Source organism: Lottia gigantea (assembly GCF_000327385.1).
Source record: "Lottia gigantea unplaced genomic scaffold LOTGIsca_171, whole genome shotgun sequence".
Taxonomy (NCBI): domain Eukaryota; kingdom Metazoa; phylum Mollusca; class Gastropoda; family Lottiidae; genus Lottia; species Lottia gigantea.
The window spans coordinates 1-15,349 of NW_008708156.1; the positions used below are offsets into that span (position 1 = coordinate 1).

The window sequence follows — 15,349 nt, forward strand, 5'->3', positions numbered from 1 at the left end:
TGTTGTCTTCATTTTCACATTACTGATTTACTACGAAAACAATATAGTCACTTAACGGAATGAAATGAATGGAGTTTTACGTCTTCTTTTCTACACCTGATCAGGCTAATGAAGACGGAAAATGCCATGCAGTGTGCAATGAGGGAATTTTGCAAGGGCCTATTGAACTTCAGGTAGAAAGCAAGTCTGACAATAAACTCAAGGGTCAAGGATATAAAAACTCTACCTGCTACATCAGTTGCCACTAAAATTGGGAATTCTTTTTTCTTGAAAGCTGAAATAATTTCATTTCGTTCCATCTGACTGATATCACCATGAAGTAAACCCACTGAAACACAAATAATAAATATATAAAGATTATTTTAATAATATTATTGAGGAACCAGATTTCTTGATGTTCAATGGTTTTAAGAATCAAAAAATTACCCATATCACAATGACTCAAGGATTATGATCTTGAAAATATTAATTTCATCTACAAACACGAGTTATATTTTTACAGATATTAGTCGAAATCTATAACCTAGTATTTAATATCAACCAGTAGAATACGGCTAATGAAGGTCAAGTTGAACAGAAATAACAAACACGAGTTATATTTTTACAGATATTAGTCAAGTTGAACAGAAATAACAAACACGAGAAACTTACACGTAAAATCTCGAGCTTTTAAATTGGCTGCTAATTCTTCACTGTTAGATTTCCTCGTGACAAAAATTAACACACTGCCCTCTATAATATAGAAATATTTAATTAAATAATAACACTGCCCTCTATAATATAGAAATATTTAATTAAATAATAACACTGCCCTCTATAATATAGAAATATTTAATTAAATAATAACACTGCCCTCTATAATATAGAAATATTTAATAATATAGAAATATTTAATTAAATAATAACTCTGCCCTTTATAATATAGAAATATTTAATTAAATAATAACACTGTCCTCTATAACATAGAAATATTTAATTAAATAATAACACTGCCCTATATAATATAGAAATATTTAATTAAATAATAACACTGCCCTCTATAATATAGAAATATTTAATTACATAATAACACTGCCCTATATAATATAGAAATATTTAATTATATAGAAATATTTAATAATATAGAAATATTTAATTAAATAATAACACAGCCCTCTATAATATAGAAATATTTAATTATATAATAACACAGCCCTCTATAATATAGAAATATTTAATTAAATAATAACACTGCCCTCTATAATATAGAAATATTTAATTAAATAATAACACTGCCCTCTATAATATAGAAATATTCAATTAAATAATAACACTGCCCTCTATAATATAGAAATATTTAATTATATAATAACACTGCCCTCTATCATATAGAAATATTTAATTGAATAATAACACTGCCCTCTATAATATAGAAATATTTAATTAAATAATAACACTGCCCTCTATACTATAGAAATATTCAATTAAATAATAACACTGCCCTCTATAATATATAAATATTTAATTATATAATAACACTGCCCTCTATAATATAGAAATATTTAATTAAATAATAACACTGCCCTCTATAATACCGAAATATTCAATTAATTAACACACTGCCCTCTATAATATAGAAATATTTAATTGAATAATAACACTGCCCTCTATAATATAGAAATATTTAATTAAATTAAAACACTGCCCTCTATAATACAGAAATATTTAATTAAATTAAAACACTGCCCTCTATAATATAGAAATATTTAATTAAATAATAACACTGCCCTCTATAATGTAGAAATATTTAATTAAATAATAACACTGCCCTCTATAATGTAGAAATGTTTCATTACACATACAGGTACCATTCTCAAGTGATAATCAACCATAAAAATATACTCCTTATATATGACTTGGAAAAGAACTAAAATAGAAGTCTAATGTTTCTTAATGTGCTGTGATACTTCTAAATGTCTAAATAAGGATTAGCATTATTGGTGTGTAAACTAGACTGATCAAACTGAATGAGTAATCAACTGTGTTTACACACCAATAATGCATGTGAGACCAACGTTAAATATTCATTTATATATTTATATTCAGATACTTTTATTAATACAATTCGTTCCTTGAATTTGCCACAAATCTTAGATTATGTCACTGTTGTGTTTTGACGACATCATAGTGTCACGTGACAAACTACAGTTTATGTTAAATTAAACACCAGTTTGTGTAACTGGTTCATTGAAGGTAGATATTTAAATATATATAATTACCTGTAGTGAAGCCAACAAGACGTTTTACTAACCATGACCATTTAGCAGGTCCAGGAGGTAAAACTTCTATATGCTGGGTGACATCTTCATTGGCCTGTAATATTAATATAACAATAGATTGGTCTATAATCATATTATAAATATTGTATCCTAGACCAGAAATATATACTCAAACATCAAATATCTACTACTCTCTCCTATTTCACTCTGAACAATACGTATTGGATCCTGTAAAATATCTACTAACCTCTCCTATTTCACCCTGAAAAATACGTGTTGGATCCTGTAAAATATCTACTAACCTCTCCTATTTCACCCTGAACAATACGTATTGGATCCTGTAAAATATCTTCTAACCTCTCCTATTTCACCCTGAACAATACGTATTGGATCCTGTAATATATCTACTAACCTCTCCTATTTCACCCTGAACAATACGTATTGGATCCTGTAATATATCTACTAACCTCTCCTATTTCACCCTGAACAATACGTATTGGATCCTGTAATATATCTACTAACCTCTCCTATTTCACCCTGAACAATACGTATTGGATCCTGTAAGATATCTACTAACCTCTCCTATTTCACCCTGAACAATACGTATTGGATCCTGTAATATATCTACTAACCTCTCCTATTTCACCCTGAACAATACGTATTGGATCCTGTAAAATATCTACTAACCTCTCCTATTTCACCCTGAACAATACGTATTGGATCCTGTAATATATCTACTAACCTCTCCTATTTCACCCTGAACAATACGTATTGGATCCTGTAATATATCTCGCGCTAACTTCTCTACTCTCTTTCTGAATGTAGCACTGAATAACAGAGCTGAAATACATAAAAATAATATTAACACTACTTTTAATTATGAATACTTACTAACTTATGATTGATATTCTGCCTCATATGAAAAGTTTATTAGCTGCTACCAATGTTTTGGGTTTCATTTTGCAGTCTTGAGCTGAATCTTCAACAGAATTATTAGAATGAATTAATATTAACTTACTTTGTCTAGTTGGTCTAACATGGTCAGCTATAGATCTTACTTGAGGCTCTAAATAATAATAATAATAATGATAATAATAATAATAATAATAATAATAATAATAATAATAATAATAATAATAATAATAATAATGATAATAATAATAATAATAATGATAATAATAATAACAATGATGATAATAATGATAATATTAATAATAATGATAATGATAATAATGATGATGATAATAATAATAATAATGATAATAATAATAGTAATAATAATGATAATAATGATGATGATGATAATAATGATAATAATAATAATGATAATGATAATAATGATAATAATAATAATGATAATAATAATAATAATGATAATAATAATGATAATAATAATAATAATAATAATGATAATAATAATAATAATAATGATGATAATGATAATAATAATAATAATAATAATAATAATAATAATAATGATAATAATAATGATAATAATAATATCAATAATGATAATAATAATAATAATAATAATACAGTCTTTAAAACGTATATATTGAGGATCTTAAACGAGTGTCATATCGAATTTATGAAATAAGATTTCATATTACCGAGCCTTTTAAATAATTAAATCTGGCAACTCATTTCATAAATTTTATATTACATAATCACAATCGAAATCTATTTATCACACAACTATCAATAAATACATCGTCATATCGTTGGTCTGATAACCTGATCTTCACAGATAGAGAATGAAAGTTGGTGCATTGTGAGTTGATAATGCTTGGTATCTTCTCTCGCTGGGGGCGTGGTTTCGGAGTCTTGAAATTTGGGGCACAATGGTCGATGTAACGGTTGGATCAGACTCCGTGGCCTCTCCCGGGACCAATATTCTGGAAGACAACATAATGCTTGGTCCTCCCATGGGTCTCTTTCAATCACACACTGTTCTGTTAAACGTTGACTGTTCTTCAACAAGCTCGTTCATCTGTGGTGGAAATGAAGTACAGATTCTATTCTGAGAACACAAATCTTTAAGACAACTTACCAAATCCCATATCAAACATTCTATCTGCTTCATCATAAACTAGATATGTTACTCGTTCTAAATTGGTACATTTCTTTTTTACTAGATCTATCAACCGACCCTACAAGATAAAACAAAATGTTTGGTTTTTGCCCAGATGAAAATTATCAAAAAATCTAGTAACCCATAACTGGATCAGGTTCAACTCCCTTGAAAAGTGACATTAAATATCTGACCCTACCATATCTATAAATCACGTCTGAAAAACTGAGTAGAGTCAAATTTATTAGGCTATTTGGAAGTGTTATGTTATATCATATTGAAAGAATTATACAGTATACTCTGCGTAATCCGACATATACTGGGAGTGTCCAATAAGCGGGACCACTGATTAGTGTCGTAATTCGGAATACACAGAGTGTCGGAGTACTCAGAGGTTTTTTTAACTAGCCTAAGAAAGAAATCAATCAGGGCCAGACAATGATGTCAGATTACGCAGAATGTGGGAATACACAGATGTCAGATATACCAGAGTACACTGTATCAGATTGATAAAAGGGACAACTTACAGGGGTAGCTACTATTATTTCTGCCCCATCTTGACAAGCTTTTGACTGTTCCCACATACTGCCCCCACCGTAGGCACACACCACATTAATATTATAAACTTTACCAAATTTCTTCGCTTCCTGATAAATCTACAATTTACAAACAAATTCAAATATACCCAAAAAATATAAATTAAAATAAACAAAATATAAAATATTTAATAAATACATTCATTTATGGGATTAACAAGGATTATCTATAAATGACCGTTGATTGCAGGGTGACATGTGTTTAGTGTTAAGAAAATGGTGACTGCTTGCCGTGTCAAGAGGGTGGTGTTGAATAGAGGTAAAGTTGGTTGAAAATTGCACTGGATGTATTTTTGGTGGCCGTTCATTAAAGGGTGGTGCTGAATACAGGTGACTGTTAGAACAAGTTAGACTGTATCTTCAAACAAATTGGATTGGGAAATTCACAAATAAATGTTTCTTAATATCTAATCATGGCAGAGAAATAATATAGACTGAGATCTACCTGTTGAGAAAGTTCTCTAGTTGGTGCTAAAATTAATCCTACTGGTCCTTCACCAGGCTCCAATTCTTTCTGATCCATAACATGAATTAATAACGGCCACAGGAACGCAGCTGTTTTACCACTTCCTGTTTTAGCAATACCAATAATATCTCTACCACCTAGAGCAACTGGTATAGCCTATAGAAATAAATAGATATATAATATCTCTACCACCTAGAGTAACTGGTATAGCTTATAGAAATAAATAAATATATAATATCTCTACCACCTAGAGTAACTGGTATAGCCTATAGAAATAAATAGATATATAATGTCTCTTCCACCTAGAGTAACTGGTATAGCCTATAGAAATAAATAGATATATAATATCTCTACCACCTAGAGTAACTGGTATAGCCTATAGAAATAGAAAATACTTATATTATCTGATTTATGGCTCTCTGCGATATTACAATTTCAATCGAGTCCACACCCTACTCCTAATAACATTACCACCCTAAATAGAGCCCATGCCCTACCCCTAATAACATTACCACCCTAAATGGAGTCCATGCCGTACCCCTAGCCTGAGACCCCTAGAGAGTAAGAATGACTCACTGACCTGTGATTGAATAGGAGTTGGCTGGGTGTACTCAGATTTTCTTATAGCTGATAATAATTGTTCATCAAAACCAAAATGAGCGAAACTACACACTGGTTTAGCAGGATCCAATCCAGATACCTGAAATTATATTGTTACTATAACTTATTCAGGACTGAGGACTGATTAACACTAGAGCGTTGAGACTATCATTGTAGAAATGTCATTTGTTATAACAAGATGTTATCCATATAATTTATATTCCTGGCCCTGTTTCATAATAAATATTACAATCAACTTAGTTATAAGTGTTGTATATCTTTATAACTAGGGTAGGGTGAAATGATTGAAATAATCGATTATCATCGATAGGAATTCATAATTTCGATTATACGTCAAAGTTACATTTTCTCCACTGTACCCGTTAACAAATAGTAATCTCTTCCACATAGATTCCCTTCAGCACATAACATACCCACAATAAACTATAATAACTGATCAAAACAAGAATATACGACGCAAAATTTTGGCATGTTTTTAATTGAGTATTTACACGGTTTCTCATTTAAAATATTTTGATTATTAATCGATTATTGATCGGTAGTCTGTCAACAATAATCGATCTTAATTTGCTAATCAATACCCAGTCCTATACTATATATAAAACAATAAATAAATTGTTACTGTGAGATTATTTGTGGAATGGGGATTAGTATTGAATTTATATTGATGTAGTTACTGAAGTACAATGTCAAAAAATAACGATCAGATAAATTCCACTCTAGTATCAATTTTTTTTTTTTTAACAGATTTCTTTTATTTGTGATCTTGGCCAATGCTTTATTTACAAGTTTTTAGGAACTTCTCTATATAACAAAATATTTCGTTCAAATCTTATAAGACTAGCTTATCTCACTCTTAATCACTCTACAAAACTAAATACTAACTCTGATAACTCCACACTAGTTTATATCTAGCAGATCTCTTTATTTGTAACCTTGGCCAGTGCTTTACATGGGAGTTTTCATGAACTTCTTCAACTTGAAGACAAACCCCTGATCTTACCTTAATGGAGAGTTTGTGTCGTAGGTCGTTAACCTGATCAGAAGATAAAGTTGATATCTCTGAATGTTCGTTATAAAAATTCTTCTCAAATGGTTGATAATTAAAATCTGAATGATCTATTGGTGGTAGAGGATCAATCATCTAGAAATATAGTTTAATTATTTATCTTATATAATAAATACTGTCAAATATTACACATTACAGTTATAAACCATATTCACGCCTTCACGCCTCTAGGTTCATAACACAAATTACTTCATTGATTGATAAATGGTGACGTCATATTAAAGAATAGCCTATGTGACGTCTGTAGACACACGTGATGAACAGCAAGCAAATAGGTTTAAAACTGTCCTTTCTCAGAAATGTGTGAAGGTAAAATTCATGTAAAACTATCATTAAATAGCTGAATCAATTCCAAATACTAGGATGTAAAATATGATTAGTTTTGAGTTAGTGGGATTGGAGAAGGAGGTTTTAAAGACGTCAAGGTGACAATTTTACTGCAGTGACACCACGCTACCTTTGTTTGTTTTTATTATGAGCCTCATTCTGGATTCAATATGGCTGACTTGTGAATAAGTTCTATTGTATAACATACAATATATCAGACAGTTTTCATTGTTTCATGGGGGAAGATGGTGGAATATCACGTGATTGAAAGAGAGAGTTGGGAGTGCGAATTTGGACAATAGTTTTTGGATTCTGCACGACAAAGTTGTATTATCACCTCTATTTTCATTTACTGAACCTATATATCTATGGCTGGATAGGATTTGCTTTGCCAGTATGTTGTTTTGGATTTCGGTTTTCGTAACTACTTGGGTTTGCTAAATCTTTTTTTAAAGTGAATAAAACGGAAAAAAAAGAAGTTGATAGTTATCTGTTTGTTGGCAAACCTTGGATTTTTCTCTGGGAATAACATTTCCATCACTGTCATAATCATATTCATCTTCATCATCCTTAATAACACCAAACTCTGGGTTCTCTTCCATAAACCGGAAATACGCCTCCTGTACATCTTCTGTATCTATATCTTCTCGTACACCCCTACAATTTATAACAAACTACATGTACAATCTCTGTTTCTATATCTTCTCGTACACCCCTACAATTTATAACAAACTACATGTACAATCTCTGTTTCTATATCTTCTCGTACACCCCTACAATTTATGACAAACTACATGTACAATCTCTGTTTCTATATCTTCTCGTACACCCCTACAATTTATAACAAACTACATGTACAATCTCTGTTTCTATATCTTCTCGTACACCCCTACAATTTATAACAAACTACATGTACAATCTCTGTTTCTATATCTTCTCGTACACCCCTACAATTTATAACAAACTACATGTACAATCTCTGTTTCTATATCTTCTCGTACACCCCTACAATTTATAACAAACTACATGTACAATCTCTGTTTCTATATCTTCTCGTACACCCCTAATATAAATATAAACAATCTTCTGTTATAAGTTATAAGTGTGATATACCATAATATATTCTCTTGTATTTTTTGTTCTATATAAATATAACTATTCTGTAACCTTTCAATAGAAGGCAAGTTATGGTCATGGGTTTTTAGCTAAAGTTTAAGACAATTAACTTGTTTCAGGTTCTGAATTAAATATTTTATCTTTTTAACTTACTTGTCTCTTTCAAATTCTTTCCTCTCTGTTTCAGTTAATTCTTGCTAAAAAAGAAATAAAATATTTGTCATAGAGCTGAAAGAAACCTTGTCTACATTTTCTTTTTTCTAGAACAACTGATTCCATCCCACTCCTTGATCTGATTTCTCTTTTTAATAATAAAATACAAAATACATAACAAGATGTCCTACTGACCTCAACTCCCTGCATGAAAGCATCTAATGGGTCATCACTATCACTGTCAGCTGGTTTCTCTGGGGTGTGGTTTGCCTCAGGGTTGTACTCATCCGAATCATCATCCTTGGGGGGTGGGGCTACTTCATCATCATCATCTTCAAAATAACTACAAGATACAAAAAATAAAACTAATAACAAGAGTAATGATAAACATAACTACAACCATACAGTAGTAATAAACAGCAATAGTAGTGAACAGCAATGGTTGGCCATTTTCGGGGGTTGATTATTTGTAAATAGAGAACTAGAAATATACGCAAATCACATCATTCCTTCAAAAATATCTCAAAACTAGGAATTTCACTTTCAAACAACAATTGAAATGAACAAATATCATTTCTTACAACTTTCATTGAGCTAGGACCTATATACAGTAGAGCCTTGTTTCTATTCGTGCGGTTTAACGAATTTCCAGATAGTTGAAACATGCCATTCCATAACTAGAGTTATGTCCCTTCCTATTAAGACACCTGTCAAGTGTCAGGTAGGCAACTCGTGATAGACATGATTGTGTTTACTGTAAACATAGATATTAAAAATAGAAATATAAATATAAAATAACATTTCTTACTCGTCTTCACATTTGACTCGTTTTTTTCCAATGTTTAAAGAATAACTTAAACTTCTGCCTGGATTCATTCTGTTGGCTTTTGAACCACCCATTCCTGATAACGTACCAAAACTGTTGGATGCATCCAATGACCTTTCTGGTTCCTTCTTTTTAATAGAGAAACCACCGAAACCAATTCCACGTTTTTTACTGTCATCTCCTTTACTGTACATCTTGGTGAGTCTGGAAATTATTATTACTCTAATAAATAGATTGCAATAGATATACAAAATAAAAATATCTAAATATTATCACAAAATTGATATAGTCAATTTATTAATTGTTTGTTTTATTCGAAAATGAAATGAGTTTTACGTCCTACTTTTCTGCATGTTTTATTCGAGGTAGTGATAGGAAAATTTTGATGCTACAAGAAATTTAATGTAAAATCTGATTAGCTCAGACAATAGATACATTTTCAGACTCTCAGAAAATTTAATTAAAACCAAAAAACTGTTTGACAAATCGATAAGGTTGTAAAGTTTATTCTATAAATATTATAAGGCCATGTCATGTGGTCGGACAGTCGGACGTTTGTCTCATCAATGTAGACCAAAATATGGGTTCAGAGACAAACTTCAAATCATTTCCCTGAATTCCGTCAATAATGCAATTCAATAAAGTATAAATATTCCGTTATAATTACTATTTCTTTTTGTTTCACTTCTATTTTCTAAGATTAAGAAGCCATCTTTGTTTCAATGGACGACGAATTTTACCTTCTTTCTGAAAACTCTGTTAAAGTTGGTTATCTCCCATTTTAGATTCAGACTACAAATAAATTCTGTAGCTTTGATTGTTCATATTTGTGATGTATATAGCGTTTGATTGATCTTGATTGAACCAGTAACTGTCATGATTCACTATATAGACCTATATCTTCAAACTTGATATTTCATTTTTTGCTCTTTGTTAATCTCGTTTGCAATTTTAGAACCAAAACTATACACCTGGGCCGGGTAGGACATTCAACCGGAATATTATCAGGGCTACAATCTGCTCTCTATGATTGAAGGTGCGAATAAACGATGTACGATGTCCGGTGCGGCTTTATCGATACAGCAGAAAATAGAAGAAACCAATCGTATCCGCATCGTGTCCGGACCCGTACCTCGAGTGTTCTTCTATTTTCATTTGTATCGATTATTCCGCATCGTACCTCGTCTATTCACACCTTAAGATTATGAAATTGTATTGTTTCAAATTTCAGGTTCCTACCTATTATAGTCTAGGTACAACAGCACTTTAAATACCCTGAACATTCTGTAAACAACATCATTGGATTATCAGTCTTAACAATAGGGTGGTAGATCGCAAGCGATTTTCTCCAAAGTTTAGTAAATCGGTCATTTCTTGTTCTAGACTAAAATAGACAAGACGATGATTTGCGTATAAAATTATACTAAATATACTAATTCACTCAATGTGAAGTATATACAGACACCCCTGCAAAATTAGAACAAATTCTCAATGGAAATCAGTCTCCATCAGCTATTTTGTACCCCATGCAAATGCGACCACCCCCTTGGCACATTGGGCTGGTTACAAAAAAACAAAAAAACAAGACTGTATTTTACAAGAATTTAATCAATGAACCAGTTTTATTTTGATTTTAACAGAAAATACTGGAGAATTACTTAAATATCTTGACATTAATAAAATATCAATCGTTCAATCATGTCGGCTAAATGAGTGAATTGTCAATAACAAGTTCTTTCGTCTGATTTGTCTTACTAGTGTCTGGCTAGTCTCTGACTAGTGTCTTATTAGTCTCTAACTAGAGTCTTATTAGTCTCTGACTAGAGTCTGACTAGTGTCTTATTAGTCTCTGACTAGTGTCTTATTAGTCTCTGACTAGTGTCTTATTAGTCTCTGACTAGTGTCTTATTAGTCTCTGACTAGAGTCTGACTAGTGTCTTACTAGTGTCTGGCTAGTCTCTGACTAGTGTCTTATTAGTCTCTAACTAGAGTCTTATTAGTCTCTGACTAGAGTCTGACTAGTGTCTTATTAGTCTCTGACTAGTGTCTTATTAGTCTCTGACTAGTGTCTTATTAGTCTCTGACTAGAGTCTGACTAGTGTCTTACTAGTCTCTGACTCGTGTCTTATTAGTCTCTGACTAGAGTCTGACTAGTGTCTTACTAGTCTCTGACTTGTGTCTTACTAGTCTCTGACTAGTGTCTTATTAGTCTCTGACTAGAGTCTGACTAGTGTCTTATTAGTCTCTGACTAGAGTCTGACTAGTGTCTTACTAGTCTCTGTAAACTGAATTGTAGGTCAACTGAATAGTTATATATTAATTCAAATATCAACTTCAAAATAGTACTGATAGTCCCAGACGGAGTTCCTTATATTTACAGTTTTAACCAATCATAAATGTATGAACAGTCTGGATAAACAAAAAAAGACTTCTCGACCTCTCTTAATCGGTCACTCATTGGAATTCAGGTATTTTTCCAAGTCATTAGAACACCTCTACTTTCTATTCATATAAGTATAAGCATTTTCATTTTCATAAATGAAAATAAGGGAACCCATCTTTAACGTTCATATAAATATATTAAATAAACCAAGTACTAATGATCAAGACTGCAGAATGAAACCCGAAATCCAAACAAAATATTAGCCAGACATTGGTAGCAGCTACTGAAGTTTTCACATGAGGAAGTATATCAATAATATTATAAAATATATAGTTTACATTGTAAATATTTTAATAGAGCGAAATGTTTTGTATAATTGTAAATCAGTAAAAATTGATTTCTGTTTAAGCAAATTATGTTCTTAAAATGGCTCTTTCATTATTCCTCAAAAAACCAACAATTCTGATAACTCGTTCAGTGCTTTCATGCGTCAGTTGTCAGAACTGTTTTGAAGCCGATATTCCCACATAAATATAATCGATAAATGTTGATTGATCTACAAACATTACATCTTCACGATATCAAAATATTACAAACTTCATCTTATACATCTTCACAATGTCAAGTTATTACAAACCTCTTACTTCTGACTGCCATAGTCAACTTTCTTGAAAATCTGTGACCACAAAGCCATAATTTTAAGCCTTTCTGTCGAGGGCTCTGATTGGCGTACTATCCAATCAAATCGCTTCATTCCATCACACAAGAATAGTGACTAGTAGTGCAGTCAAGGTATAAGACGAAGTTGGTAATAGTTTGATATTGTGACGATACAAACATCAAGACAATGTTTGGTTCATCTCCCAACAATTCACTCATCTGAGGCCAACAAAACATTTTAATCTTAAATTAATAAAACATCAGACATTCTGAGAGAATTTAAAACATAAAAATAACAGGTTCATTTTAATAAGAAGTAGAATAGGTGATTACAGAGTATATTAGAAGTCTGGAAGTTATAGTATCAATTATTATTTATTCTACCCAAATATAAAATGAATTGTTTGTCTTTTAGTTTTAAATTCTCCCGGGATGTGATTATTTATAGTCCAGCAAATATATTAATGAAAATCGAGATGCAATTCAAAACATGAACAATTTATTTTTTAGTGAAATTAAATCTATCAGACTCAACTTACATTGTTTTTTTTAATTCAACTACCGAGTAAAGCGAACTGTTTGTGTAAAGTGAACTGTTTGTGTAAAGTGAACTGGTTTGTGTAAAGTGAACTGTTTGTGTAAAGTGAACTGTTTGTGTAAAGCGAACTGTTTGTGTAAAGCGAACTGTTTGTGTAAAGCGAACTGTTTGTGTAAAGCGAACTGTTTGTGTAAAGCGAACTGTTTGTGTAAAGCGAACTGTTTGTGTAAAGTGAACTGTTTGTGTAAAGTGAACTGTTTGTGTAAAATAAACTGTTTGTGTAAAGCGAACTGTGTAAAGTGAACTGTGTAAAATAAACTGTTTGTGTAAAGTGAACTGTTTGTGTAAAGTGAACTGTTTGTGTAAAGCGAACTGTTTGTGTAAAGCGAACTGTTTGTGTAAAGCGAACTGTTTGTGTAAAGTGAACTGTTTGTGTAAAGTGAAATGTTGCGATTAATGTTTTGAATAGCACCCGGATGTACACAAATATCGCTGTACTAAAGAACAACAGAAATAATTATTCACAGTAAATAAACAATGTATATCACAAATTGTCCAATCAAAGCAAGGTTATAAGGTCACATGACTTAACCCTTTGTTTTAAAATAGTAAACATATTTCACATTAAATCAGATAATATCATACAATAAGTATATTATCATCAATAAGTAAAAAAATTATAGGTACCTTCTCTACATATTATACCGTGTTTCACTTTAGTAGGTTAACTTCGTATTAGGGACCGAAATTATAGATATTCATGATGTCACGTGTCTACTTGTGATGATTACATTTTCTTAAATCTTAACGTACATCATAAATAGTAGGCCTACTAGGTAAAAATAGTCACCATGTGAGCTACTAAGTCAAATTTCAAATCGAAAGGTTTCTTATTGCACACTTCTTAGCATTGTCCGAAAAAGAAGGATATTAAACCCTAATTAATTTCCATTCATTACTTTCGACTTCTACACATGCTAATTCTTTAAAGTCTTGAAAATCAAAGAGTAGTTTGTTGACGAGGAAGTGACGTAGCTAGAACAAGAAACAGGATTTTTTTAATTCCCCCCAAAAAATAAAAATAAAAATATCCAAAATATATTGGCGGACAAGTTTTATACAACTGTACAGATGTTGACAGGTTTCATACAACTGTACAGATGTTGGTAGGTTTTATACAACTGTACAGATGTTGGTATGTTTTATACAACTGTACAGATGTTGGTATGTTTTATACAACTGTACATGTATTAGATGGTTTCTTCAGTTTTTGACCAGTGTAAAAACTTGTTAGGGTGGAATAAGACTTTGTTTGTCACATGATACCATCCTCCCTGAAATAAAAAAATAAAAACATGAATATAAGTAAAGCTTACAATAAAATTGTACCAGTTTTTTAAAACGGTAATTGGAATAAATCAGGTGTCCAAGTAATCAACTATGTCTAGATTCTATCAATATTGTGAAGCCAGTTTTGGTTTTATATTGATATCAATGTTGGGAGTAAATCTTGTTGAAAGTCTTACGGTTGTCACTTTTTCAAAAACAGATTTAAAAATATTGTCACCATTCAACTCTTACAACTGTGATATAATTATTTTAAAGTATGCCCTGTAAATTGGTACATTATCTTCGACTAACTGGATATAGAATATTCTCTTTCTATTTATAATAGCGATAAGGTTTCTTACAGAAAATTCACCAAAAGATCATTCAGCAATTCTTGCTCATTTACGTTAACAAACGGGGCGGAACTTTCACACTAGATGGTTAGCTAGAAGTTGAGATTACTTACTTGTCTAAATTGGACGAGGAGGAACTCTGCTTGTGTTGTTGTTTACTGTCCACCGCCTTTGATTTGTTTAAACTTCTTGGTTTATGTGAGTCAGTATGTTTAGATGTTTTCTTGTCAGAACCAAGCTTCTACAAAACATCATTTCTTGTGACAATACAAATATATTTATCATATATTCCTAAATAAGTACATGTAATTTTGTGGTTGAAAGTAATAAACAACTATATTTTACAAGGATAAAAACTTAAGTTCACAGTTTAGGATCCTTTCTACCAGCTGATCCTTGGTCAAACCTCTTGGTAAAGATCTATCCCGAACTTTCCGTACCCATTTATAGCTGGGTCGACTGGAATGATGCAGAAACATTCATATCTTGTCTGATTTACACTTACTTATTTTCACTAATTCTAATTTCATTTTAGAATATTTTCATAGACGACCTTAGGTCAAATGGGTGGATGGGAATATAG

The 15,349-nt window shown here is 31.2% G+C and overlaps 2 protein-coding genes across 2 annotated transcripts; one reads left to right on the forward strand and one right to left on the reverse strand.

Annotated features, from left to right (window-relative positions):
• Positions 1-47: 47 nt before the first annotated feature.
• LOTGIDRAFT_141957 (hypothetical protein) lies at positions 48-8,073 on the reverse strand (the record flags this gene model as incomplete). The annotated part of the gene is made up of 11 exons (XM_009051825.1): positions 48-328; positions 652-732; positions 2,259-2,352; positions 3,001-3,098; positions 3,277-3,324; positions 4,309-4,408; positions 4,857-4,985; positions 5,371-5,547; positions 5,972-6,091; positions 7,016-7,156; positions 7,915-8,073. Coding segments are annotated over 11 exons (1,428 nt in total), but the record flags the coding sequence as incomplete, so codon positions are not given.
• Positions 8,074-13,177: 5,104 nt separating this feature from the next.
• Positions 13,178-13,520, forward strand: LOTGIDRAFT_201287 (hypothetical protein; the record flags this gene model as incomplete). The annotated part of the gene is made up of 2 exons (XM_009051826.1): positions 13,178-13,362; positions 13,385-13,520. Coding segments are annotated over 2 exons (321 nt in total), but the record flags the coding sequence as incomplete, so codon positions are not given.
• Positions 13,521-15,349: the final 1,829 nt, after the last annotated feature.